General features: G+C 44.6%; 1 protein-coding gene across 3 annotated transcripts; it reads right to left on the bottom strand.

Annotated features, from left to right (window-relative positions):
- On the bottom strand, positions 1–26,572 carry GCNT1 (glucosaminyl (N-acetyl) transferase 1). Of its 3 annotated transcripts, none has more exons than XM_082694483.1 (4): positions 26,400–26,563; positions 25,722–25,927; positions 25,464–25,580; positions 1–1,885 (listed from the first exon to the last, which is right to left on the bottom strand). In XM_082694483.1, exon 4 carries the CDS (start codon positions 1,739–1,741, stop codon positions 455–457), a length of 1,287 nt encoding a protein of 428 aa, XP_082550609.1. In that variant the 5' UTR covers positions 1,742–1,885; positions 25,464–25,580; positions 25,722–25,927; positions 26,400–26,563; the 3' UTR covers positions 1–454. The 3 variants fall into 3 exon arrangements, with proteins under 3 accessions (XP_082550609.1, XP_082550610.1, XP_082550608.1); XM_082694484.1 differs by lacking the exon at positions 25,722–25,927 and adding an exon at positions 11,926–12,076; XM_082694482.1 differs by lacking the exon at positions 25,722–25,927 and having other exon boundaries at positions 26,400–26,572.
- Between the last annotated feature and the right edge of the window lie 1,318 nt (positions 26,573–27,890).

Here is a 27,890-nt window from a genome sequence, read left to right as displayed (position 1 = left end):
TTTAAAGTTAATTTTTTATTTCACCAAATAAAACCTGCACGATAAATTACATCTTTACAACGGGTTGTTGCTATACATTTATTCAAATCAAGAAAACTGTCATAATTAAAGCTCTCAAAGTAATTTTGGCACAGACGAAATCTTGGTCATTTTGTTAAGTCCCTGAGTTCTTGGAACAGGCTGGTTTTTGCATTCAGCCTCATCCCTGGCTACTTGGGCTCCTGCCCCCCTACAATGCCCCCAAATCTACTCTGGCTCCATATGCTAACTCTTAGTCAACGTTTGATGCCCTAACCTTTCCAACCCATGGTGCTGGGCAGAAATCCCTCAGCTTCAGGGACTTTCACAATCCCGAAGAGCGCCCCCTACAGCTTCTGTTTACTGCTGGGTAGAAGAATCAGGGTGCATCTCACACATGCATCTTCTTATTTCTAAAGTTGCCCCAGATGAACCGTCAGTGTTTTAACGTCTCCAAGGCTTTATGCCTCAGGTGCTCATCCAAACACTGGATGGCAAAGAGGTCAACGTCCGTGTCGAACTTGTTGGCAAACAAGTGGTGCTTGCGGAGCATCCAGTTCAAGTCACCTGCCCCGAACACGCACACGGAACGCACGTGGACGCCACTGCAGGGTGGGTAGGGGGCACCCTTGGAAACATCACCCTCGAAGTACTGCCACTTGACAAACCTCGCAATCGCGTGCATGTCAGACATGTCGTACTTCTGGCTTAAGGACAGGGAGCCCGGGACATCTGGGATCCTCTGAATGGTGGCCCAGAGATACTCATCGGGGCTGTAGGTGTCTTTTGCCCACTCCATAAACTTTTGGATTTTTTCGTTCTCTAGCACGTACTCCACGTACTTCCTACTGACCACAAAATAGGCACTGCCCGAGAACAGGGGGGTTTCAAGAGGGGGCTGCATTTTGTCGGTCCCCGTGTTCGTCAGCTTTCCGTTAACAACCGTATAATGCTTTTTCCACCTTTCTTTTTTGTTGGATGGCATCCTCTCGGATTCTAGGTTGTTCTCACCCATTAGTGACTTGAGCTTCCGGACAATTTCCAAGTTGGTTTTAATAGGAAAATCCATACCGCAGAGATTTATCAAGTACTTCCAGTCTGCCCTCATCCTGTAGAGGTCCTGCATGCAGTTGAGGTCGGCCTGAACCCGGCTCCACGAGGCGTACACCACACTCTCCAGCTGACTGGCCACGAAGACATTACTGAAGCAGGACGCGATGCCCAGCACCGCGGCCAGGAAGGAATCCTCTGATTTTCTGTCCACGTGAATGCAGTAGAAATTCTGGGGCGCGTAGATGGCCCTCAGGAGCCTGTCAAGCATTTCAATTTTGTGATGGACCACTATAGAATATGCGATGGGAAATTCTGCCTCTTCTTTACTAAAGGGCTGCGTGATATATTTGCGCGCCTTGATGAAAGCGTGACAATCTCTGGTCATGTTTATATACTCACTGGCTGTCCTCCGAGGGCGCTGCCTAAACTTCACAGTTAGAATTTCAAGCTGTACCTTTTGGATTTCTTCTACATCCCCCTGTAAAACTTTGGTACAATTAATATTACTACTAGGATTCTCTCCAACCAGCTCCAAATGTCCAACACTTAGAAATTCAGGCTTCTGGTGAATTCTTAAAACGGAGAAGGCGACCAGGGAAAAAACGAGAAGCAGGAAGAGGTATTTAGTGGGATAAGAGAAAAGTCTCCTCCGCAGCAACTTTCTCAGCATTTCAAACAACAATCGGAGATTGTCCTTAATTAAGGGCAGTCTTCCAGGCTTCAGGCAGTCATGATTCCTCTCCTGTTGTGGCCTTGAGAGCTGTCAGTTTGCATTTATCAAAACTGCAAAGGCATCTTGAGATGGAGAACGGCACTAAAAGAGAAGGAGAAGGAACATATATAAATACAGTCTTGTTACGACATCTCGGGTTGAAAAAGCATCCTCTTTGCTATGAGGTCAGGCGTTGGTCAATCAGCAGAAGAGGGTAGTGTTAGAGGAAACCCACAGCCTGTAATAGTAATACCAGATTATTAAAAAAGAATATGGGGGCAGGGGCCTCCTGGCTTGCTTCGTCAGTGGAGCATATGACTCTTGATTTGGGGGTTTTGAGTTCGAGCCTTGTGTTGAATATGGAGATGGCATAAAAATAAATCTAAAAAAAAAAAAGAAAAAGAAAGAAATGAAGGAAGGAAGAAATACAACAATGTGCTAAGATATCCTACATGATACTACTTGAGAATTTACCTTTCAGGAAAATTAAGGTACAAAATCACAGTTGAAGACCTAGGCTACCATTACTCCACTCTCCACAGTTGGTAAGATGAGTTTTTCCTCCTCTGCCAGTTCTAATGAGCACCCCCGCCTCAAAATCATTACTATATCTGGGTTCCTCCTGATACTTCCATTAATGCCCATCAGCTGGCCTCAGCAGCCCCCAATACTTAAAGACCAGCTTCACCCTGCTCTCCACTAAGTTAGGGCTAGAGGTCCTCTTATGGAGAAGTTCAAAAACAGCTGTGACTTCTAAGAATCTCTGAACTGAAAGCAAGTCAAGTGACTTTTCAAACTAAACCAGGAAGGCCCCGCTGAAACCAGGCCAGATGCAGGTCTGTTTGGAATCTCTCTTAGTTCAGGTCCATTCCAGTCACCACAGGAAGAGAAGACATACACAGTCCAAAACAGAGACAAAGCCTTGCATTTTCTTTCTGAATTGCTTTGAACAGGTTATAACAATTAATGCTTGTGAGAAACAACAGTTGTATACAAATTATAATGTATGACATACCTACAGTCTATATTCAAATGAATATAAAAAATATAAAATATAAAAACCCCACCCACTTTTACTATGTTTATAAATATTACAAAATATATTTTGTCTTAAAAATCAATTTTATAGGGGCGCCTGGGTGGCTCGGTGGGTTAAAAAGCCTCTGTCTTCGGCTCAGGTCAGGATCCTGGGGTTCTGGGATCGAGCCCCAAATCCAGCCCTCTGCTCAGTGGGGAGCCTGCTTCTCCCTCTCTCTCTGCCTGCCTCTCTGCCTACTTGTGATCTCTGTCAAATAAATAAATAAAATCTTTTAAAAAAATCAATTTTATAACTTGGAAATTGGTTCTATAATAAATGTTACTGTTCTTTTTTTAAAGATTTTTATGTAATCTCTATAACCAACCTGGGGCTCAGACTTACCCTGAGATCAAGAATCCTATGCTCTACTGAGTCAGCCAGCCACCCCTAAGTGCTACTGTTCTAACAAAAAAAGCCAAATACCACTGATCATCTCCATACCAGATTCACAGAGATTTGAAACTGGTTTTTAATACTAGGATCAGCACTAGAACTTTTAAATATTTTGTTAGGAAATAAATTGTGAATATTAATAACACAAATAAAAATAAATTCTGGCTCATTCAGTTTCCAGATTCCAGGTAACATACTGTGTTTGGAGAGTGCCTTTCCTGCAGTCAGGTTTTTTTTATATATACGAGACATTCAGCAACGGTGCTATGTCCCATGAAGCTTTTAAAAAAAAAATCTGTGAAATGAGAAGGGAAATGTGTGAAGGGATGTAATGCCCATGTAAGTACACACACACTCAGAAAACATGCTGGTAAACTAATCTTATGTATTCACTTTTTTTTCCCCTCAAAAATTATGGCTGGTTCATTTCTTGCTTTTAAAATTTCCTGTCCAATCTTACTTGTTTTTCTAATGCTGGTTGTGTACTGCTAAAGGTTTGAAAATATTTGCAATTTGGGTCAAGCTTTTCCAAAGAAAACTCTAGCAACATGTCCCAAAGTGGGTGCCAAGGAACGGTGAAATGGTCCAATACCATTGGAAAATCCAATATATTTGATCTCCAATGGGAAGATTCCCAGTGCTCACTGGCCCAGTCTGTCTTCGATTGAGTTAGCTGCTTATCTCATCTTCTTCCAACTACCTTGTCTACCACCCGACTCCCAACCTGTATTAGCAAGAAATGTGGGGCGATTCTGCAAAAATACTGAAGCACAGAAACCATTAAAACAACAGATCATAAACAAAATGATGTCGGTAGGCAGCTCCTGCTCCTTATTGGTTCACACATTTGAAGAAATCTGTCCAGTCATTAGGTCATCTGATCTCCAAGCAAACTGATTAGGGACTTAAGTGGCCTCATACCACAAAGAAAACAAACTTTTGAAAACCAATCTAGAAAAGTCACTCAACAAAGAGCAACACCACCAAACCCGAGGCAGGGCAGGGGCAGAGGTCTGACTTCCAGAGTTGGCACATTATAAAATCTCCCTTTTTCTTCCTTCTTTCCTTTCTTTCTTTGAGAGAGAGAGTGGGTGCAAGAGAGGATGGGGGTGTGAGGGGCAGGAGAGAGGCAGAGAATTTCAAGCAGGCTCCACGCTCAGCATGGAGCCCAGGACAAGGCGCATCTCATGGTCCTGAGCTGAAGTCAAGAGCCAGATGCCTAACTGCCTGAGCCACCCATGCACCCCTAAAATGTCCCTTTAACAACAAAATATTACAGAGTATGTCAAGTAACAAAAGTATAGAGCATATAAAGGGAAAAAGCAGTCAGTATAAATGGACTCTGAGGAAGCCCAGGTATCGGACTTAACAAAGACAGCTGTCATAAATATTTTCAAAGAACTAGAGAACTGAAAATATGAGAATGACAGACAACCAAATGAGAATTTCAATAAAGAGACAGAAAACGATAAAGAAAAAACCCAAAAGAAATCTGGAAGTGAAAAGTACAGTAAACTGAACTGAAAAATCGTCTACAAGGGCTCAACACTAGGTTTAAACACATAGAAGAAAGAATCAGTAGAACTGAGGACAGGTCAAGTGACAGCATCCCGTCTGAGGAAAAAAAGAAAAGAGAATTAATTAGGAAAAACAGAGCTCCAGAAACATGTGAGATGCCATTAAACATTATCAACAAATGTATAATAGGATTTGCGGAAGGAAAGGGAGGGGGGCTAAAACATCTGAATAATGCTGCAAACTTCTCCAAATTTTATTTAAAAAAATTAATCTACATATCCATGAGCTCCAAGTAGGCAAAATGGTACAATCCCTTTGGTGGTTTGGCCATTTCTTACAAAGATGAAGGGAGGCTGACCTCTCTACATGGCAATCCTACTTCCAAGGTTTTGTTTAATGGTCTAAGATATGGCCTATCCTGGACAATGTTCTATGTGTTGAGAAGAGTGTGTCTTTTGTTGATGTTGGGTGGAGTGGTCTACTGATATCCAGTAGTCTAGCTGGTTTATTGTGGAGTTCAAGTTTTCAGATTCCTTGCAGCCTTTCCTCCTTCTAGTCTCTAGAAGTGTTCCAACATAAAATGAGCAGTTCCAGCTGGTCAGGACTAGGGTGCAATGGAGTACTCATTGGAGTGGGGGGACAGACAAAATGTCCTCAGGGTCAGTGAGCGACGAGGCAGCAAATAGAATCTGAAAAGCAGATAGTCGCAAGGTAACCTAGTCAGCAGATCTAAGAATCTCAGACTGACAGTAGGGAAAGAAAGAACTGGCTCTATTTTTGTGACAGGATCTTCAAAAGGTTCAGGGAAACGGTAGCAGCACAGATTCCAGAGGGGGATGAGAATGTTTAAAACAAAAACAAAACAGTATTGACCGGCAGCTATTTAAAAGCAGTTGGGTCTCTCTCTACCCTGAAACCTGGCCCCGGCCCAGGTTTATATTCTCTGCAGGCTGGGGCACACCAGGCACTATGGAAAGCAGGGTTTCCAACCAGGAAACAGTGGAACTGAGTGAACCCAAAGACAATAGCTATTGAGATCTCCTTCCCTATTTCCAGCTATCAGTTCCCAGAAGTTTGACTGCCAAGCCAATGCAGGAGTTTATTTACTAAGGAATCCAACAAGGCCAAGACTTAAATACATTGCTTAAGTTAGAAATTTCCCCAAATGTTCAAGGAAACAGACTGTGTACAGGAATAAGAAAACTAATAATGATATCCCCAGAGAGAGTAGAAAATATATTGCATTCCATCAATCAGTAAGATTATATGGCCCGAAAACAGGCAAAACAATATTCCCACCCCTAAATGCTCTTTTGCAATGTGACCTTGCCATTCTCCAATCAAGAAATAGTCAACATTTCTTTCCCCTTGAATTTGGACAACCTTATGACTATACTGACTGGTAGAGATTGGCAGATGTGAGGCGATGTGGCCACCAAGGCTGGGTCATGGAATACTAAGCAGCTTCCAACAAGTTTTCTTAGAAAATCTGTTCTCCAGAGGCTTCCTTTTGGAACCAGCTTCCATATAGTACTAAGCCAGAGAGTGTAAGGTACCCAAGCCACCAGTTCCAGGTGAACCCAGCCCAGCCCAGACACGTAAGCGAAGAAGCTACCAGATGACACTCCAGCCCGTGGTCACTCAACTCTTCTCTGAATTTCTGACCCACAGAATGTGTGAGCAAAAAATAAAATGGAAACATTCATGTTACTACATTTGGGGAGATTTGCTTCATAGGAGGGACACCAACAAATCAGAAACTACACGAACAGAACACATAGCAAATAAAACAGAGTTCTTAAAAATTAATGACATGATAAGAAAAACTGCAAAACTCAATTGCAGTGTTGGAAAAGAAAGCTGAGGAAAACTCTCCAGGAGTTAGTTAGGCAAATAGGCAAGCCAAATGATGGGGAAGTTGAAGTGGTGGAAAAGGTAATTTAGAGAACCAGACCAGGAGATCCAGTCTCTGAATGAATAACAAGACCTCCAGAAAGACAAAACAGGGAAAAAATAAAAAAAAAAAAAGAAAAGAAAAAGAAAAAGAAGGAAGCAATCAGTTAATTAAATGGTTGAATATTATTTCTCACAAAGAAGCAACAGATTGACATTCCTTGGAATACTGACACAATGGGTAAAAACGGATCCACACCAAGACACATTCCTGAATCATGAAATACTGGAATACGGTAAAGAGAATATCACACAGATCTCCAGAGGGGGAAAATAAACCTCATAGATAGGATTCAGAAAATGAAAATCATGGCAACAGCATCAACAATGCTGGAAAGTGTACTTCCGAGGAGAATTCATTAAATCACATGAACTACTAAGTCCATTAAGGGTAAAATAAAAAAAACATTTTACATCTTAAGACAGGTAAGGTCTCAAAATATTTACCTTTATGCACTTTACGTCAGGAAGCCACTAGAGGATGAACTCCATCAAAACTAAATAACGTATGGGGGTGCCTGATTGGCTCCATCCATAGAGCACATGATTCTTAATCTCAGGGTTTTTAAAAGTCAAGCCCCACTTTGGGGGTAGATTTTACATTAAAAAACAAAAACCAGGGCGCCTGGGAGGCTCAGTGGGTTAATCTGCTGCCTTTGGCTCAGGTCGTAATCCCAGGTCCTGGGATCGAGTCCCGCATCGCGCTCTCTGCTTTGGTGGGGAGCCTGCTTCCTCCTCTCTCTCTCTGCCTGCCTCTCTGCCTACTAGTGCTGTCTATTTTTGTTTTTGTTTTGTTTTGTTTTTTGACAAAGAAAATCCCCCCAAACCAAAAACTAAAGTATAAACTAAGAAAGGAGAAAATACAGGAATCAGAAAAGGTATATCCCAAGATGACCGTAAAGGAACATCCTAGACTGTACCACAGGCCAACAGATTTCACTGTAGCAGGCTAGGGCAGATCACAAGGCCCCAGGACAGGATGGCTCTGTCGGCTCAGTGGGTGAAGTGACCGACTCCTGATTTCAGTTCAGGTCATGGTCTCAGGGTCATGAGGTCAAGTCCCGGGTCAAGCTAAGTAAGGAGTTTGCAGGAGATTTTTTTCCCTCCCCCTCTGCCCCTCCCCCATGTTGCATGCATGAGTTCCAGGGCATGCGTGCATTCTCATTCTAAAATAAACAAACAAACAAAAGATTCCAGGAAACGTGTCTTTAAGATGAAACTGATGGAATGACTAATGGGAATAAGCATACTGAAAACTGATTTAAACAGCCACCAGGGTTTGGGCTGTGAATTTATAACTACATTGAAAACAAAGCAAACAGGAGAGGGTTGGGTGATAATTACTGCCTCCAAAGACATCAGAGACATGCAATAATTCAAAAAGCCATCACTGTGCTCTGTGGCTTAGCTCTGAAGAACATTGGTCTTAATGCAAACACAGTTTTCTCAATTGAGACTCACTGAAACCTTATTACGAGCACAGAGCAATGGGAAAGATGGTTGTTCGAAGAAACGGGTCATGTGCTTTGCCCAGCATCACATAACGGATGTTCTGCTCCAAACAAAAGGCCTCTGCCTAATTTAACCCACCACCTCTCTCTCTCGTCTTCAACAGCTCACCACGGTAAGGACAGGACAGAAGGAGGAGTGGGGGGCTGTTTTCACAAAGTACATGAGGACGTCCAAGGAAGGAGTCTAAAACCCAGTCATTATCGAACCTAGATTTGTTTGGAATAGGTCAGGACACAGAGGACCTTGTGATATAATAACTCAGAACAAGATGAACTAGCACAAGCCTCAGTATTTTAAATAAACCAATGTCAAAAGATGACTTTCATTCCAATAACATACTTCCTAGTTATAGTGAATTTCACTACATAGAGAAGAAAATGAAAAAAAATTAAAGAAATGAGCGACCTGTGGCTCAGGCTATACTACCCTAAATTCTTTTTTAATAGTAGTAGTAGTAATAATAATAATAAGGGAAAGCAGGAAGAGGGTGGAAGAAAGGAATAATACATATTTTTATTATAAAGTAATAGGACAGAACATATTTAGACTTCAAAGTAGGATTTACCATATCTACATGAATTTGCATAGACATATGGACATACGGACACATCTCTAGGAACAATCAGGATTTTCCTGTTCAGCCTCTAATTACTCTCCAGTCTCCCAGACAAGGGGCAAGATAAAAAGGGCCCTGCACTAGGTAGCTCCATTAACCTTGGGTAAGGTTAGAGCGGACAGGTGAGTGAACTGTAGAAAACGAAAGAGTAGATTTCAAAAAGGTAAACCCTTCTGTCCTCCACCATTTCCACCTGTCATTCTGGCTTAAGTCCAAACAAAACTACTCTCTGCAAGAATAATTCCCTCTACCTATTGCCTATTGTTTCATTTTTAATAGTGGAAAATTTTTTTCTTAAAAAAAAATACACACGCACACACCACGCAGGTATGCTTAAACCAACAGCTGGATGGCTAAGTCAGGGTCCGCAACCTATAGGCCTTCTGCAGCAGGAAGCTGGCTTCTAGTCCCCCTTGAGTCTGTGACTCAAGTTCAAGGACTCCCGAGGACTATTATTCTGTGACGCAGAGGCTGCTGGGACAGAAGCAGAATACCCACTACTGTGACTGATGCTAAAGATGTTCAAGGCTCGCAGAGGCCTGGGACTCGAAGAGCATCCTGAAGCAGCCAAGGGAAGGAACAGAAAGTGGGTAAGATCTCAAGGCTACTTCCTGCCACTCTGGGTGGAGTTCTTTCCACCACTGTGTCTCCATGGCCTCATCCCATCTGGGGGAACCTGGTTGATCACCTGGCTGTGTCCGTGACTCACTGCAGCAAGGTGCCAAGATTTTCTGAGGTGTCACCTTAACGCAAGCTCCTGAGACCCCAACAGCGTCTGCTCCTCCAGACTGGCTAGGAGAAGCTCTTGGGGTCCTCAAAACTTAGGACAGTGATTAAAAACACCAAGCTCCACAGTTTAGGTCGCTGTCTCCCAGAGTTCATTCCCGAGTTTTCTTGGGCTCCAGCCACGGAAACATGGGCGACAGGAAAAACCTTCTAGGACTGGCACTGGACCCCGTTTCCTGTGCCCTTTGGAGGGGGCTTTCCACATGGTGTGACTAAGGGAGCACGTCTCCCTCCTCCAGAACCCCATCTTCCAGGGCCAGGTACAGAACACGCCGCAGAGAATACCTCAGTCATGTTTGTTGAATAAGTGCAAGTCTCTTCCAAAGGAAGCCCATGTTCCTCTGCTAAAAAATTTAATTAACATCTCTCCTCTCTACTAAGGAGTTGTTTCTAGTTCTCTACACCTGCCCCGTGGGTACGTGGGCTCAGGAAACCCATAGGAAAAATGCCAGACTTGCCGACTTTCAAGCAGGGGCAAATCATACTCTTTTTAGTTCTTGGCACTCTTGGGGAAGTATGCGTTTTTCAAAACGATGTGCATTTAACCCTGACTAAAAGAAAGGCTACCGCTTTTCTAAAATGTTAAAGGTAGGGATAAAATTAAGAGCTAGAAAGTCAAAATGATTGGTTCTTAGACATAATGAATAAAAAAAATCAGCATTTTAAAGCTCACTAAGCAGAATGGATACTAGAATTCCATTTCTACCTACTTTTTACAATTCCATTAGCTGTTTAACCCCATATGAAAGCGTATTTAATAATTATGCAAAAACTCAAAATACGTAGTAGAATTAGTGGAAGTTTCCCAATGACCTGCTCCTAATTTTAAATTAGATGAGATTAAATAAAACTAGGTTTTATTTGTGGGGTCGCCTATAAAAGAGAAAGAGAGAAAGAAGGAAAGAAGTATGAATGGAAAGGAAGAAAGGAAGAAAAGGAAGGGTTCTCTCTGCCTGAATTAATGGCAAGAAAAACTCTCTATATAGTTTTTTCCCCCCATTTACTCACTATACTACAGTGGGATGACTCTAACTCACGCATTTCATTCATTCCTGGCAATAGCACTGTGGTCTGTCCCCACTGCTTTCTTCCCTGGAGGCACAATCAGGGGCTGAAGTAGCCGACACCATTCCTGCCTCCGGGCTTGGCAGGCAAGATGCACCTACACCCATGTCTCTGCCACAGAACCAAAAGCTCTAAGTCCACCAAGAGGAAAAGAAAGGCCCCAGGAAGGCTTCCTCGATTACAGCTGATCTGAACCACAAAAAAAATGGGTAGGATTTAGACAGAATGTAAGAAGAGGGAAAGGATGCTGTAGAAAATCTTTGTCCTGCCCTGGAGGGCACCTCATCCATCCAGTAAGCCTTGCTCGGTAATCATGAAAATGTTCAAACATCCCCGGAACGGCTGGAAATCCGGAAGAACCAAGACAGAAACTGTTCTGGAAACTTCCTTTGTACGTTTCTACCTTTGTCTAAGGTAGACAGTACAGAGACCAGAGACTAGAATTGACCTGTGGTTTGTTCTCGGAACGCCACCTTTTCTTTGCCTACTCCCTTAGACACACGTGAACACGCTCTGAATGTTTGGGGCCAAAGACCAATGCTCTTCATCTGGGGCTCTCTAGAATCTTCTTATGATAGCTCAGGAGGGCAGAAGGTCAATACTTTGCCAGGCTTAGTCCTTTTCCCAAGAAGCTATGTACATTGTGTTAATGGGAGTCAGAGAGGTGCAGACACACCAGCAGTGCCAGACACAACTGCCACAGAACACTGCAGTGGACTTGCTGTGGGCCACTTCTCTTCCCCCCTCAAGACATCTGTGTCTGTTAGCTATCGGAGTGGGGCTTGTGGCTGGCTGAAGCAGGGTTCGAAGTACTAAAGCAAACATGGAAACGAGGAAATGTAGGAATCAAGCTGGTCCCCCCCCCCTTTTTTAAAGATTTTATTTATTTGACAGAGATCACAAGTAGGCAGAGAGGGAAGCAGAGAGTACAAGGAGGAAGCAGGCTCCCTGCTGAGCAAAGAGCATGATGCAGGGCTCCATCTCCGGACCCTGGGATCTTGACCTGAGCCGAAGGCAGAGGCTTTAACCCACTGAGCCACCCCGGTTCCCCAAGCTGGTCCCTTCTAACAGGATTCTGGAATTATGTGCCCTTCAGATCAACATTTGTATTTTCCAGCAAAAAATGTCCCACTGATCCCACCCATCAGTACACATGCTTTCCTGATATCTTGAATCCTCTTCAAATGTATATTTCAGTGGTAGAAATATATATAGGGGTACCTGGGAGGCTCAGTCGGTTAAGCACATGACTCCTGGTTCTGGCTCAGATCATGAGTTCAGGGTCCTGTGATCAAGCCCTGCATCAGGCTTTACGCTCAGCATGGAGACCCCTGGAGTTACCTCCCTCTGCTCGCACTCTCTCATTCTCTCTCTAAAATAAATAAGTAAAATCTTTAAAAAAAAAAAAATATGGATTTACAAGTTTTATACACTACCTTGAAAGCCAAAAGAATGCCCATAATTATACAGAAGTACCAGAATTAAGGCATTATATCAGTAGCCAGGAAAACAAATGATAAACTAAACATGGGGGATGCACTGAGGAATATTACTCAGCCCTGAAAAGGAAAGCATTCTGCTGCATACTACAACAGAGGTGAACCCCAGAGACAAGCTAAGTGAAGTAAGTCGGGATGATTCCATTTATATGCAGCACCTACAGTCATCAAATTCATAAGAGATGGACAGAGTAGGGGCTGAGGGTTCTACATGTGCACAGGGAGAAGTTACGGTTCATTGAGTTTGGGATGACGAAAAGTTCTAGAAATAGATAGTGGAGACACCGATGTACTTAATGCCACTGAATTTTCCCTGACAGTTTTAACCTCAAGAGTTTTTTTTTAAAACCCCTTTATTATGATTTAAAAAAAAAGATTTTATTTATTTATTTGACAGAGATCACAAGTAGGCAGAGAGGCAGGCAGAGAGAGAGGAGGAAGCAGGTTCCCCGCTGAGTAGAGAGCCCTATGCGGGGCTCGATCCCAGGACACTAAGGATCATGACCTGAGCCGAAGGAAGAGGCTTTAACCCACTGAACCACCCAGGCGCCCCTAAACCCCTTTATTATGATTTTTAAAAAGATGCAGCTTGCTTACAACTAGACTAGACCTTCAGAGTAGGTAGGTACTGGTAGAATGTTACGTAGAAAAGGCTTTTTAAAGTAAGAGAAGACTGACCTTAAAGGACGTATGTTATAAAGGCACTGGGAGGAGTGAACCAGGTTGTTTGAACACACAAAAAGGGGTCTTTTTTGAGTTTAGTGTCATGAAAATTTGGACATGAAGAACAAAGATCATCTATCTGGGGCTCTCTAGAATCTTCTTATGATAGCTCTAAAGACTGGTGTTTCTTACTGCCTTCACAGCTTTCATCTCCTGTTTCCTTAATGCGTGAGCAATGGCTAAACTTTGAAATGGGAAAAAAACTGTCCTCTAATGCAATAGCTCACTTGTAGAGGTGGACTCTGTAGACTTGAACGGAATATACCTACTTCTGTGCGCGCGTGCGCACACACACACACACACACGCACACACACACACACACACACACACACAGAGTTCTGTTTTCTTTTTTTTAAAGATTTTATTTGAGAGAGTGAGAGCATAAGCAGGAGGAGCAGAAGAGGCAGAGGGAGAAGCAGACTCAGATCATGACCCGAGACCAAGGCAGACCCGTAACTGACTGAGCCAACCAGTTAGCTCCCGTTTTTCTTTTTCTTCTTTTTTTTCTTTTTTAAGAAACTGTCAATCTCATTACCACCGCAGGCCAAAAGTGAGTATAAAAGATCTTATTGTTCACTTCAAAATTCCAAACTTGAAGAGCAATAAACCTTGCCCTCTCCTTTAAAAACAAAAAACAAATAAACAAAAAAATAGTGGGTGGTTTAGAATACTAAAGAGAGCACCAAGTCTTACGGAAACAAAATTTTAGATTCGAAAGGTACTTTCAAGTTTCTTTTGTCTGCTCTTAATTTTGGAGGTGCTAATACTAGGGCACAGAGGTCATGCACTTGGCTCGGCCACCTGTCTAGATCAATTCTTTAGCAGAGAGAGCTTAACAACAGCCCTGGTTTGTGTCCTGCCTGCTCGTCACATGGCCCACAGGTCCTGGGTCTTCTGAACAACCCCAGTTTTAAATATTCCAGGCTTTAAATGCTTCCTGTGTCCCAGCAATTCTAATCCAAAATACCAGATTCCTTTTTGTTCTTAAAGGAAGTCCTAAAATCCCGGGTCATAGCATGTGTCTGGATCTTTGGCGGGCACATCATGATCGTCAGAGTAGATCTTCTCTTTTAATTATGCAGAAAAATTATAAAGCTACCCATGAGCAAGCATGAGAAGTGCTCTTTTAACAGATTAAAATCCAGCTTAACTTCCTGCAATGTGGTTCCTTTCTGGAATCACCCTCTGTGAGGCCAAACCTCACTGGCTGAGGGTTGGGGGACCCAGAGAAAGACAGCTGCGTGAAGTCAAACAGAAGAGACAATAAGTCCTGTGTCATGTTCTAATGTAGGATTTCAGCAAGCCACCTCATCTCTCCAAGTTTTGGTTTCCTCATCTGAAAAGTGACTGGTTAATATAATACCCTTCCGGTTGGGATGGGGGTGATTTGAAAACCTCTCTAACCACCTGGCAGAGACTGGGATGTGGCAGTTGCTGGATAAACAGGTGTCCTCACCATCATCTCCTATTTCAGCACTGAATTCCACATAATCCTGTCTCTGCACTGTTCCAAGCACGTCCTCGGTGAGCTCCCGGTAATCGGATCTAGTCTCAGGCTCCTTGCCCACTCCCTCTCCACAACACTGTTCCCTGGGTCTACCAAAGCCTTATTCAACTTGAAAAAAAATGAAAAGAACGAGAAAAACAAAGAGTCCAGCAGACTGCGGATGCTTTTGTTAAATGTGCCTTCAAGCTCAAAGTGTTTTCCGGCTAAGGAAACTACAGTACAGTATTAAAATCCTCTCAGTTACGGTGCGCTGGGATAACTCCATGAACTCGGAGTCCCCTGCATCAGGTCAGACAGAGAGTGTCTTCCAAGAAACCCCAAACCTCTGGTCGCATGCTGGATGGCGCTCATCCTGTCGTCTTCAGGACGACCTTTCCCTTCTGCACTCGGGGCTCCTCACCTGTGCACAAGGGCTGTGGGGTTTGGTTAGGGGTCCCCAACTCCCAACTCCTACGACCGCCTGCTGCTCCTCAGCAGGCAGGTGGTGCATGGGGACAGGGGAGGCTGAGACGGTGACCGTCCGGGGTGGAAGACAAAAGGGAGGATCCGGGACAAGACAAAATACTAATCAGGCTATAAGTACACAAGCCTGAAGACCAGCTTTCTTGCGTGACAGCTTTGGAAATTGATAGGCACTTGAAATGTGACATGTTCACTACTATGGTGGTTTCCTTTTTTATTTTATTTTATTTCCTTAAAAGCAGATGTTAAAATTGATGGTGCGGGGCGCCTGGGTGGCTCAGTGGGTTAAGCCGCTGCCTTCGGCTCAGGTCATGATCTTAGGATCCTGGGATCGAGTCCTGCATGGGGCTCTCTGCTCAGCAGGGAGCCTGCTTCCCTCTCTTTCTGCCTGCCTCTCTGTCTACTTGTGATCTCTCTCTGTCAAATAAATAAATAAAAACTTAAAAAAAAAAATTGATGGTGCTTTCACAATGGGCGTTACTATAGGATTAAGGAGATTGTTCAAATGAAGAGTTAGTAAAAATTTGCACCAGGCACTTTACATACATTGTCTCAATTCTCACAAACCGAGAAGTAGATAGTTTCCCTCTCACTTCACAGTTAAGGAAACTGAGGCTTTAGGTTGCTTTGAATTGGGTCATTTGTTCCTGTTTACCAGCAGGGAAGAGGTGACAGGGGGTTCAGCCCAAGGCTGAGTCCCCAGAGGGGCAGTCTCACTTTCCGGAGCAAAACACTGGGTCTGGTTATTAACAGCTTCAAATCGTACCTTGCCCTGCTTCCTAAACCTTCCACGCAGCCCCAGAACCTTCCAAATATTCCTGTGGGTGTGACTATGAGAAACTCTCCTCCTGAGGGCTTCAGTCCTAAGATAGAGGGACCCATTTACCATCTAAGACCCAACCGTTCCCTTGAAGTGGATGCACAAACTTGAGTGGCAAACTTGATGCAATGTTTTCATTGTACGTAAGATTACATTTAGGTATGTATGTTGAATTTGAAAGTACTTCCAAAGCCAGGAATGAATGAATTCTCTAGGTAATGAAACGGAAAAAAAAAAAAAAAATTTTTTTTTTTTTTTTTTTTAGAAGAAACAGCATCCACAGAGAAGCTACACTCAAGCACATATAAAATAAACCCATTAAAAAAACAAGGCTCCATGGGGCGCCTGGGTGGCTCAGTGGTTTGGGCTGCTGCCTTTGGCTCGGGTCATGATCTCAGGGTCCTGGGATCGAGCCCCGCATCGGGCTCTCTGCTCCGCAGGAAGCCTGCTTCCCTCTCTCTCTCTCTCTCTCTCTCTCTGCCTGCCTCTCTGCCTACTTGTGATCTCTGTCTGTCAAATAAATAAATAAAATCTTTAAAAAAAAAACACACCAAGGCTCCATACATACTATCAATGTGCACTAGAAAAATTTGAGAAGCACAGACCTACCCAAAACTATTCCGTGATCCTCTTTTTGTTTGGGGGTGGGGTATTTATTCAAGCACTTTTGAAATGTTTGAGTTTTTAATTTACTTTAAGGTATTTCTTTTAAAATTGCAAAGAGAAATGGCCCCAATCCTCCAACACAAGCTCCAGTTAAGTACGCTGGCAAAGCATTACAGTTCGAGATAATTTCCAAACCAACAAAAAGCCACTTACAGTTTCAGTCCACTTACACATCATTTTCAAGTTCCCTTCTAACGCCCGTCCAGGGACAATCCTGACTTACGCTTGTGCATAGATGTAACAGCAGCTGGGACTCAAATTTCTGTTCTGTTTTTTTTTTTCTATTAATCGACAGCGAAGAGTCTTTATTGTTTTTTTTTGCCACAGTTAGTATGTGTCTCGTGGTTGAAGATTAAAGGTATTTCCAAATGAAAAAAAGAAGAACTATGAACCCTTTTAAAGATACACATAATTCGTTTTCTCTTGAATCAAAACTTACAAATTTCTGTTGCTTTTGATTGCCTTCCAAATGGACTATATTCATACAGCCAGTAGTAATATCTGAGCACCATTTTCTCCCATGTTTACTACATAATTATCTTAATTATGTGTCATATATTCATTCACTGTATAATTATCTTTGTCATTATCACAACTGTTTAATGGTACCTCACTGAGGTTTCATTTTGTATTTCTTTGACTACCAGTTGCTCAGTATTTTCTCTGGAGTATATTTGCATGTGAGAAGGAGAGCTTAGCAGCAATGACTTTAGTCTTGGAACCAAACTGCTCAGATCAAAAACTGGACATCATCACCCAGCAACTCAGACTTCTGTATGCTCTTAACTTCAACCTTCAGCTTCTTTGCTGGTAAAAATAATAGTAAATAATAATAATAATTTTAGGCAATTTGATAGGATTAGGGCCATGTGTACCTTAGAGTTTTTATAGAGTAAGGGAGCCAACATGTCATATGCTTACACTGTATGGGACACATGGGCCCTCCATAAACATTAGCCATTTATTCACTATTATTATTAAATATTTTCTCCTGTCTGGACATTGTTCAAATCTTTAGTTCATGCCTAGAGGGAACTTTTTCAGACCTCCACAATCAGAAACTGTATTTGAAGTTTCCTGACAAACACCTAAATGCACTCAATTTAATTCCACACATAGTAGCTATTATACAAAACAGAATCCTAGGTTCTGGGTTATGGTGGGGTGGGGTGGGGCGGGCAGTAGTCATAAATAATGCATCTTCCTGATCTCAAGGCATCTACACATGCTTATTTGCTGAGCCTTCTGAGGGAAATTCTAGGCTTGATCAATATAGGTAAAAACTCTTTGGGGAACAATGCATCCATTGTAGCACTGGAAGGAACAGGAGAGCATCTGGCGAGACTGGCCAGAAACCACTTTGAGGTCCCCCCTGGGGGCAGGGGAGGTTAACGGGGACTCCTTCCTGGGATGGCCACACTCCAGGGGCAGCGACTCCACCTCATGCTTCAGGAATTCTCCTGGGTAGCCAGGTGTTTTGTTAATTAGCAGCCATGTTGGAAAGGAATCTTCCTAAGTAGACCGAATGACTCTGATTGGCAGAACATGCGGAAAGAGTAAACAAAGATGAGATGGGGGGCTCCGACTTTGTTTCTGGAACAGAGGTATCCGAGAGGCCAGACAGGCACAAACTCAGAAGGACAAAAGCCCCTGGCAAGTCGCATCGTCTAGGAGGGTGCCTTAGGCGCATTCCTGGGTCCAGCTGCTGATTACAGAAAATTCGTGATTATTTGATTCCAACCCATGATCATGCTGCCACCCCAAGTGTACCTTTTGTGGGAGAGGCAGCCAGACCCCCTCAACAGGGCATAGGTGGCCCCAGACTTGCTTTTTAATTCCCACCCATACCTGCAGAGGAGAATGTGGCCCTCCCCAGTCAGCTTCCCCAAAAGATCCAAAAGGGCCTGGGGCAGATCTCTGTCCACAGCAGAGTCGAGGCTAGGGAAGGAACGAACCACAAGGCCTGTGTGGAAATAACATTTACCTGTCCTGGGGCAGGAAGTTTATTTTTTCCTCCTTACTTTTTAAAGCATTCAAAGTGGATTATTTAAAGGAAGTTTAAGGTGCGCATTTCAAGAGAAACAAGACACGCATACATTCTGTATTTGTTCAATTTCACAACAGAAGCTCCAGTAGCAATGGTATTTTCCACAAATCAACTGCAGGAGCACATCATGGGGAAGATGTGGTTTTACAGTTTATAAGGAAATCCAGTTCTCCATTTGCTGTAGGGGGAGAAGAGAACCTTGCCTCAGTTTTTAATGATAAGTTTATACATTTTTTAGGGCAAACACCAAGAGAAAAAGCTTTGGAGTAAGTCTCATCTAGATATGTATATTTCTTTAAAAAATGTTATGTACCACTGTGTAATGCACATTATTAAAAAGATGGGGAAAAGAGGAAATAACACTTATAAGTATAATCCCTTATGGTACAAATACAAATAGATATTAATATTTGTAATGAAAGCAATACATTAAATATGCTTTATTTTTTAAAGAAAGATCTTATTCATTTGAGAGACAGAGAAAACAAGCAGGGGGGAGGTGCAGGGGGAGAGAGAGAAGCTGTTTCCCCACTGAGCAGGGAGCCCAATGCCTGAGCCATGCATGCAGGCGCCCCTAAATACGCTTTATTTTTGAAAACTCTTGGTTAATTACCTTGTTATAGAGTCCTGTCAAGTACTGGTTCCCAGTTTCCTGCACCTTAACATTTTGTTTCAATGGCTGTCTGGGTGACACATACCCACTGGAGAAATAGTAGAACACTCTGGGCTTTGCTGCCTAAATCTTGATACTTTGACAAAGTCTTTTTTGGTGAGATTCCGCTGGTGGTTCTCAAGCCCTCGTCCCTGCATACTAGTCAGGGGGTGCCACATTTTTATGAATCTAACAAATGGACTAAAAACCCACTGATACTCTTCACTTCAAAGATTCTGTCAGACAATTCTTTTTCCAAGTTCTTCTAGGTTTTTGACCAGCCACAGATTTACCATATTTCTTGGCAACATGTTTACATTACAGTGAAAACATTCCCAAACAGCTCTTTCCAAAATGTGCCTCTGTAGCATAAATTCTTCTGAGAAGCGATCACCCCTCACTGTGAAAATGTCACCATGACCTTGGATTGCTCCTGGTGTACCCACACTTTCTCCACTTGGTGGGTTCAACCACCCAGAAGCTCTCCAAATAGTGTTGATCCAAGTTTTTGCAACCCAGTCTCTAGGCCCCTCCCCCTTCCCCGGAGGCCAGTGGGTGGGGCTAAAAGCTCCAACCCTCTAATTACTGGTTCTTTCTGGTGCCCACCCCATCCTGAGGCTACCTAGGGCCCCCCTACACCTCAGCCACCTTATTAGCATAAGCAGGTGTGGAAAAGAGCTCTTAGGATGAGTAACAAAAGACATTCTTATCATCCCAATCCCTCAGGAAATTCCAAGGGCATCAGAACCCAGAGACAAAGACCAAACCTCTATTTACCAGTCTATCAGGGCTGAGCCTAAGGGTAATCATTCATAATCTACCAGTGTTTGGCACTAGAACATGCTTGATGAACACTGGTTACAAAGTAGCTGACTTCTCGAACCCACCCAACTCAGCAGACCAACGTGCCTCCTCCTTCAGAGAGCTCAACTTTGAGGCAAACAATCCATCCTTTCCTGCCCTCTTTCCATCAAAGGCTACCCCCCCCCACACCTGTGTAATGGAATCCAGCCTCTTTCCCCTTCTTTGAAAACAGGCTCAGTCATAGATTTCTCACTCCCACAGGTTTAGCTTCTCCCCTCCCCCGGCAGCATTAGAATTTGTTCAGGTGTCCCCAGTCTCAAATGGAAAAGGAGAGAAAGAGAGAGAGAAATGCAAGGAAACCACAGACCCCACATTTCCTCCGTATTCCGCATGTCTATTTCGTTTCTCAGTCACTGTACCCAGTGGCTCCTCCTCTTCCAAACACAGTGATCTTTTTCTCCAGGCCAGCCCCTTATCTTATCCTACACCCATCCTCTGATGATCTTTTGTGTAAGCAATGATCACCCACACGCAACAGCTCCCAGCAGGGGCTTCCTTCCACCTCATCTCTTTCAAGAGTTCCAGATGCCAATTCCTTGGTCCCACAAGTAAGATCTATCCCAAGGAATCACCTTCCCTCCCTCACCCCGGGGTTCTCCAACATTGGGAATGGTTTCACGACCCCATCCCACTCAAGTTATTTATGCCAGAAACTTTCAGTGGTGAGCATAGCTGCCTTCCAAAAACCACATCCAAATAATCACCACTTTCATACTGACTTTAGCTACAAGACTCAATCTCTCTCCCTTTCCCTCCTCCCCCCAAGCCCTCTGTGTCCGGCTTCTATTAAGTACCATAAAGGCCCCGGGGAGAGCAAATACCTTTGCACTCTGCCGCTGCACCCCAGCCTGCCCCTCTTCAGGGTATGCGTGCAAAGTGACAGGCTGAGGGCCTGAGGCCTTTGGTCCAGTCTAGCTGGGACAAAGTAGTCCATCGTTTCCAGTCTGCACAAAGGCACCAAAGATACCAGCCGGGCCTAACCCTGCAAACCATTCTCCACACAGCAGTGGAGATGATCTTTTCAAAAATCCAAACTTAATCACTCATCTCATCTCTTATTTAACATCCTTCAAAAGGTTCCCATTACCTGGGGCGCCTGGGTGGCTCAGTCGGTTAAAGCCTCTGCCTTCTGCTCAGGTCATGATCTCAGGGTCCTGGGATAGAGCCCCCATCAGGCTCTCTGCTCAGCAGGGGGCCTGCTTCCCTTCCCCTCTCTCTGCCTGCCTCTCTGCCTACCTGTGATCTCTGTCAAATAAATAAAATATTAAAAAAAGGGTTCCCATTACCTTTTCAACGAAACTCAGTCCTGAAAATGACCCAAGAGGCCTCACCCCACAGGCGTATTTCTGCCTTGGTCTTAACCCTTCTAACATGGAACTCAGGCCCCTAATTCACCTGACTACTTCCTATTCATATTTCAGGATTTCTTTTAAGTATCACTTCCTAGGGAGACCTACCCTGAGTAATCTCTTCCCCAGTTGAGGTCCTCAGGTTAGATGCTCTCTGGACATTGTGGGCTTTTTTGGAGTCCCACCAACAACTGGGACAGCCTGTGAGACTATGTGCTGGTCTATCTCTAATCCATCCTCTAGCCATGAGGCTGGAAGGCTCAGAAAGGCTCAGAAAGGGGGGAACCCTCCATCCTTCCCAGCCGTGGGGTCAGAGCTGACAATGCCTGTCAAGTACGGGTGCTCAGTAAGTTGTTCAATGAGTGTGCCTTAAGAAACAGGTTGCTCAGGGACCCACTCACCCCCCATACAGTTTGGCTAACTCTTTAGCAAAAGAAAAATTATTTATGGGAGGAATTTTTTTTTAAGACATGGGTTAAATTTTTAAATTAATTTTTAAAGTTTTTTTTTTTTTTAAACGTTTTTGGTATCCTCCACACCCAACATGGGGCTCCCTTCATGATCCTGGGGTCGAGAAGTCACATGCTCTTTCAGCTGAGCTATCCAGGTGCCCCTTCTTAGTAAATTTAGTGTACCGATGACCGAATACACGCAGACTCCTGATTGGAAATATTAGTACAGTCTGTGAGTCGGAAATTCTCAGTTGCTTTGGAGCAGCAGTAACCTCTCCGGGGATTTGAATTAAGTGACCGCAATCCTCTTCTGATATGAACAAGGAACCAGGGTCAACTTCACGGGTAGGCAAACTGTACTGCCACACAGGGCCCTGTGATTCACCTAATACTCAAGCTGTCTGCTGTCTTCTTGATATTCTTTTTTTTTTTTTTTGGAGTTTTATTTAAGTAATCTCTATACACAGCGTGGAACTCGAACTCACGACCCTGAGATCAAGAGTCACAGGCTCCTCCAACTGGGCCAGCCAGGCACCCAGCATTCGTGGGGTTCTTAAGAATTTTTAAACATGGGCCCCCAAAATTATGTTGCCAATCCTGAATCTTAACAAGTAAGTTTGATTTCTAGACGGGAACCAATGGATTGCCATTCCCTATCTAAGGATGCGTCTTTTATAACCAGGGCTGTGTTTTCAACCTCTGGAACTTAAGGTCTAAAAATAGAGGGTTGGTTATATATTCAGTGTATTTTCTTCTTTTGATAGGAATCTATTGTGTATTATGTAGGCCTCTCTTCTATCCAATCAGAATTTCGCAGACTACAGAAATATATGGTTGTCTTAGCTATTTGCTGTTAGCTAAAAGCTTTTTATGGGTTTTTTTTTTAATATTTAATTAATTTATTTATTTGACAGAGATCACAATTAAGCAGAAAGAGAGGAGGCAACAGGCTCCTGCCTAGCAGGGAGCCCAGTGTGGGACTCCATCCCGGAAGCCTGGGACCTGAGCCAAAGGCAGAGGCCTCAACCCACTGAGCCCCCCAAGCGCCCTCTTTTTATGGTTTCTAAAACTAAATTCTACTCTGAACATGATGATCTACAGTGAGTCTCGTTAAAATTTTTGCTTAGAATTTTTGCTTGTGGTTCTCGTAGGAATTGTGTCAATTTTCCCAAATCAGTAAGCATGGTTCATTAGTATTTTTATCACCTTAAAAAAAATTAAAAGACATCAAGTAAACTAAAAGGAGAAAGTTGGGGGCCCCTAAGAATCGGACTCTTCATTTCTGCTCAGGTCATGATCTCAGGGTCGGGAGACCAGCCCTGCATCGGGCTCCTCAGTGAGAAGTCCGCTAGAGATCTTCTCCCTCTTCCTCTGCCCGTCTCCCAGCCTGCTCCCTCCTTCTCTCAAATAAAAATAAATAAATCTTTTTTTTTAAAAAAAGGTAAAATAAATGGAGAAAAATGAAAACCACTCTAGAATTCCTTTTCAGCTTCTACTATTCTAAACTTTGGAAATTTAACAAGCACACAGGACACCCAAAATTTCCTTGGAGATACACTCTGGTAGGACACATGGGGCTGTTCACAGGGAACACTAGTTTAGTCATCTTTATTATAAAAATATTTTAAAATGTAGATGTTTGTTTAGATGTTACAGATAGCTTCTCTAGTCACTAGAAGTTTAACATTCGATTGTATCTACAGTTTAGTTCATAAACATCGAGAGCATTTTAAATGTTGGCTCATTCTTTTCCCCAGCCGGGTGACTCCATCCTCCAGGGAACGTGTGGCAACATCTGGAGACACCTGGGTTGTTCTAACTGCAGGGAGGGGACGACTGGCATTTACAGGGTAGGACCAGGATGCTGCGGCACATCCCACAACATGCAGGACAATTTCCACAACAAAAGCTTAACTGGCCCAAATGTCAACATACAGTGGCCTCTGCCACAGAGGGCGACAAAGAAACAGGACAACCTTAAGCGCTGCATCCGGTGTCAAAGCCAATGTGGTTAAGAGTAAAGATAGTCCCCCCTGAGAAACAGTCATTTGGGAACTCCTCTTTTAAGTCAGGGAGTTAGGCATTTGGCATCCTGAACTAGAACCATGAATAAATTTTCATTAGAATGACCATGAGAGACTGTGGACTCTGAGAAACAAACAGGGTTTTGGAAGGGAGGGAGGTGGGGGTTGGGTGAGCCTGGTGGTGGGTATTAAGGAGGGCACTTATTGCATGGAGCACAGGGTGTGGTGCATAAGCAATGAATCTTGGAACCCTGAAAAAATTAAAAAATTTACAAAAAAAGAACTAAAAAAAAAAAAAAAAAAAAAGAATGACCATTAGCAGCAGTGACACAATTCCTTCTGGCTGGCCCATAAAAGACTACTCTACACTGTGGCAGTACTGCATCCTTCATGGAAAACAGTTATTGAGAATTGGAAGAAATCATTTCAACAGGATTAATCTCGGTTTCCCACCACCTCATTTCATGGCAAGTGCACAATATCTACAGCATAGGTCAGAATTTTTCATTCCCCTCAAGAATGCAATCACCAGCTATAGAAGTTTCCAAGACAGATCTGAAAACGAATGACGCAAGAACCAAATCTGATTGGTTCCTGTGTTTTAAAAAAGAAAAAAAGACAATATTTAAATCAGGTTTTACTTTGTTTAAAAAAAAAAAAGAAAGAAAAAGATTTTTCAGCTAGTTGGGTGGGGGGAGAAAGATCTAGACACCCTGGGTCAGAATCCCTGCAGGGTTATGGGGAGCGAATGGCCATCCCCACAGATTGTTTTAGGAGGTCCTCCCTAGGTCACCTGTGCCCAGCCAAGCCCCCCTTAAATCTCCCACCCATTACCTGATCAGTCCCTGTAACATAGTGGTTCCTAATTCTCAAGGACATTTCTCTTTATGTTAAGCAACTAAGTTACAAATAAAAAACAAACAAACAAACTAACGTGGTTGGAAGTGGTCTTATAATCAGTCAGGGATGAATTATAATTAATGAAGGATGAAATCCACTAGAGATTTGGGGCCCAGGCTAAAGAGGTCCTTTCCAGGGCAAGTGAAGGAAGGGCAGATGAGCTGGTGGCAACCTTTAAATCCTCCCCCAAAAAGTAGAAACCAGTATCAGCCTCTTCCACCTAACGATAAAACTTTGTAAAAGCCAATTTACAGTATATTACACTGTTTTTAAAAATTGAGGAGTTAGCCACTTCTACGAACTCAGTTTCCCCAAACCATTATCTTGAATGGCTGCGAAAAATCCATTAGACAATAGCAAATACCCACCAAGCTCAGGGTTTCTCTTTTTGCCAAAAAAAGAGAAATCTGTTACCGTATCCTCTCGGAGGGGAGCCTGTGTGGAACTGCCTGGGCTCCTAGCAGGTAATTTACACTGATCTTTAAAAACCATTCATCCCTCCTCCTCCACTCTATAAAACAAATCTGCCTTTCAGAACAGCTCTGAAAGGGGAACAGAGTGCCCAGAGCAGGGGACAAGTCCCTGACCGGATGCCTCACCTACCACTCTACAAATTCAGGTCACAGAAACCTGTAGCCTGTTCTCATCTCAAAGAACCAGTGCTTTCTGTGAACCTCCTATATCCTTCCCAGTTGGCCGCTTGTCCTACGAGTTGTTAAATAAAGACTCTCTTCCCCCCAGAAAGGAAATCAAGCAAAGGGAGCCACGGCTGCCCGGTGGCTACAAACCTTACCTCCACCTGGGCAGCCCATAAGGTGCAGCCGGATCTGCAGGCGACCTCATCCACGGTGACAAAGAAGTGTGTGGCCGGTGCGGGTGCCGGGGGCTCGCTGGGCATGAAGGGAATGCGCTGCAAGGAAAAAAAAGAGCCGTGAAACAGGGCTGTTTTCACTTCAAAAGGCTAATAACCAAAAATTGGAAGAATGTGAATCAGAAACGGAGTACTAACGGAAAAAAAAAAAAAAAAGTAACCTCGGAGGGAAACGATCACCTGTTTTCCAAACAGACGCAGCAGCGCAAGTTTCCTACACCCGCGGGGTAAGGACCGAGAGGGAGCAGGAGGAAAGAGAGAAGCCGAGGGCTGGGGTGGGGACTTCGGAGTCCCTTTCCAAACGCTTGCCCCAAGGCGAGTCATTTCTCATCCTGGTGTCGGCTTCTTCATCGGTAAAATGAGGGTAATAATGCCTCTTTGCAGGGCTACCGGAAGGATTAGACGGAGTTGGCATCCAAGAGACAGCGGTGAGGAACTGTTCGCTCTCCTGCCCATCCACGCCCGCAGCCAACTCCGACTTCTCAGCTCCTACTCGCGACCCCGACCAGGGGGAAAGACGCCAGAAAGAAAGTGGCTTCCAGGTGACCCTGGGCACCGGAGTCCTGGCCCCGGGCTCCACGGATCGAACCAGAAGTAAGGCCCAGGGAAAGCGTCCAGAGCGCACACGCGCTCCCGGCTCACCCCCACCGAGCGTCCGAGCGTCCGCTCCCTCCGGCCAGGGCTCCGCTTCCTCTTCCCCAGCGGAACCCCCCCACCCCGCCCCCGGGGCAGCGGGGCCCTGGCTGAGAGCCGGCTCCCTCCCTCGCATCCTTCCCATCCTTCCACCCGCCACCGGGCGCCATAGCAGGCGATCCGGGTTGCCGGGAGCGGAGTGGACGGCGTGGAGGAATCGGTTACCTGCAGCAAGCCTGGGGCGGCCGGGGCGCATTACGGCGCGCTACCGCGCGGCACCCCAAATACCCGCGCACTGGCCAAGCGATGCGCTCCCGGCGCAAGCTGCGCTGGCGGACCGCGCCTCCTGCCTCCCCGCCTCCTACCCGGCCGTCACGCCCCTGGCCCCGCCCCGTGAGGCCCCGCCCCCAGCGCCCCCGCCTTGCCCACCTCCGAGGTTTGAGGGCGGGGCGGGGGGCGCCGGCGCGGCTCTGGGCCGGGGACAGCGCGCCCTCTGGGTCTGAGCGAGGTGTGGGCGGAGAGCCGGTGTCCGTGCGCTTTCTTCCTCTCTCCGCTTCCTCCCGTTCGCTCCCCGAACTCCGCAAGGGCTGGGTGATTCCAGATTCTTTGCCCTCTCCGCCAAGGCAGGAAACACGAAAAGTACAGCTTTTCTGATTTTCAGTGTTTTATAAAAAAAAAAAAAAAAAAAGCAAAAGTCAAAGATTCTGTATATAATGTGAAGTTTAGAAATGACCATGCGGTTTGGTTCCCCCCTCATGGTCTTTTGTTCAGTTTAGTATTTAAAAACTCACTGCATTCACCTGTGTTTTCACCTAAAAACTAAGACAAAAACTGGGAAACAGTCCACAGTGCCGTGCGAAGTAGAACACATCTCTTTCCCGATCTTGTAGCGCAGAGCGTTGTCGCTTAAAGAAGCTGACACGGTGTCCTTGGTAACAGAGGAATACGGCGTGTTCCCCCTTGGACTTTGACCTCCTGGAAAGCAGATCAGGTTCTGAACTCGTCTTCACATCACGCTGTCGCTCAACACACGTGTTTGGAAGTAAATGAATGGTGGACGTGCCTACTCACTTCCCCACCCACCATGTCTTGCCCGGGTCGTAGGGCAAATCCGAGACCCTCTGAGTAGGGAGGTTTCCGTGCAGCTGGAGGCTTGCCTGGTGTCCTTCATTCTTACGAAAGGTCATTGCACAGGGGAGAGGCCTGAACGCGGAGAGCAGGGCCAGGCTGGCCTGGAGGGAACCACGGAGTCTCTGAGGTTCATCTTCTGGGGCTTCGGATTTGAGGAAGTTAAATACCCCGGTGGGGGTGGGGCAGGGAAGGGTGGGACCCGGGCGGGGCCGTACCTTGTAAGAGAATTATAAATTAGCATATTGGTTTCCTGTTAACCCGCCTCACTTGTGAAGACCCCAGCTTTCTCTTCAAGGCTTTGGAATGTTCTGGGAAGCATGCTCTGGACTCTTCAGTCCCCTTCCCACCCTTGTGCTGGGGTGTTAACTTGGGTCATTAAGCAGCACGATGTAGGCCGGCGCCTGGTGAAAGATTCCTGGGGGAAGGTAAATCTTGTCTCTTCGCCAAGGAGATTCCTCCGCCATGGAGTGACAATTTGGAATATATTGCTTTAATTTTATTTTAAAAAAGCAATTTTGGGGGGCATCTGGCTGGCTCAGTCAGTAAACCATGTGCCTCTTGATCTCCAGTCATGAGTTTGAGCCC

The sequence above is a fragment of the Mustela nivalis genome (genome assembly GCF_964662115.1).
Source record: "Mustela nivalis genome assembly, chromosome: 13".
NCBI classification, from domain to species: Eukaryota; Metazoa; Chordata; class Mammalia; order Carnivora; family Mustelidae; genus Mustela; species Mustela nivalis.
This window is presented reverse-complemented; position numbering and strand designations above follow the sequence as displayed.

Excerpts from the sequence above, each read along its gene's own strand:
- GCNT1 (XM_082694482.1), bottom strand. The coding sequence starts at position 1,741 with ATGCTGAGAAAGTTGCTGCGGAGGAGACTTTTCTCTTATCCCACTAAA.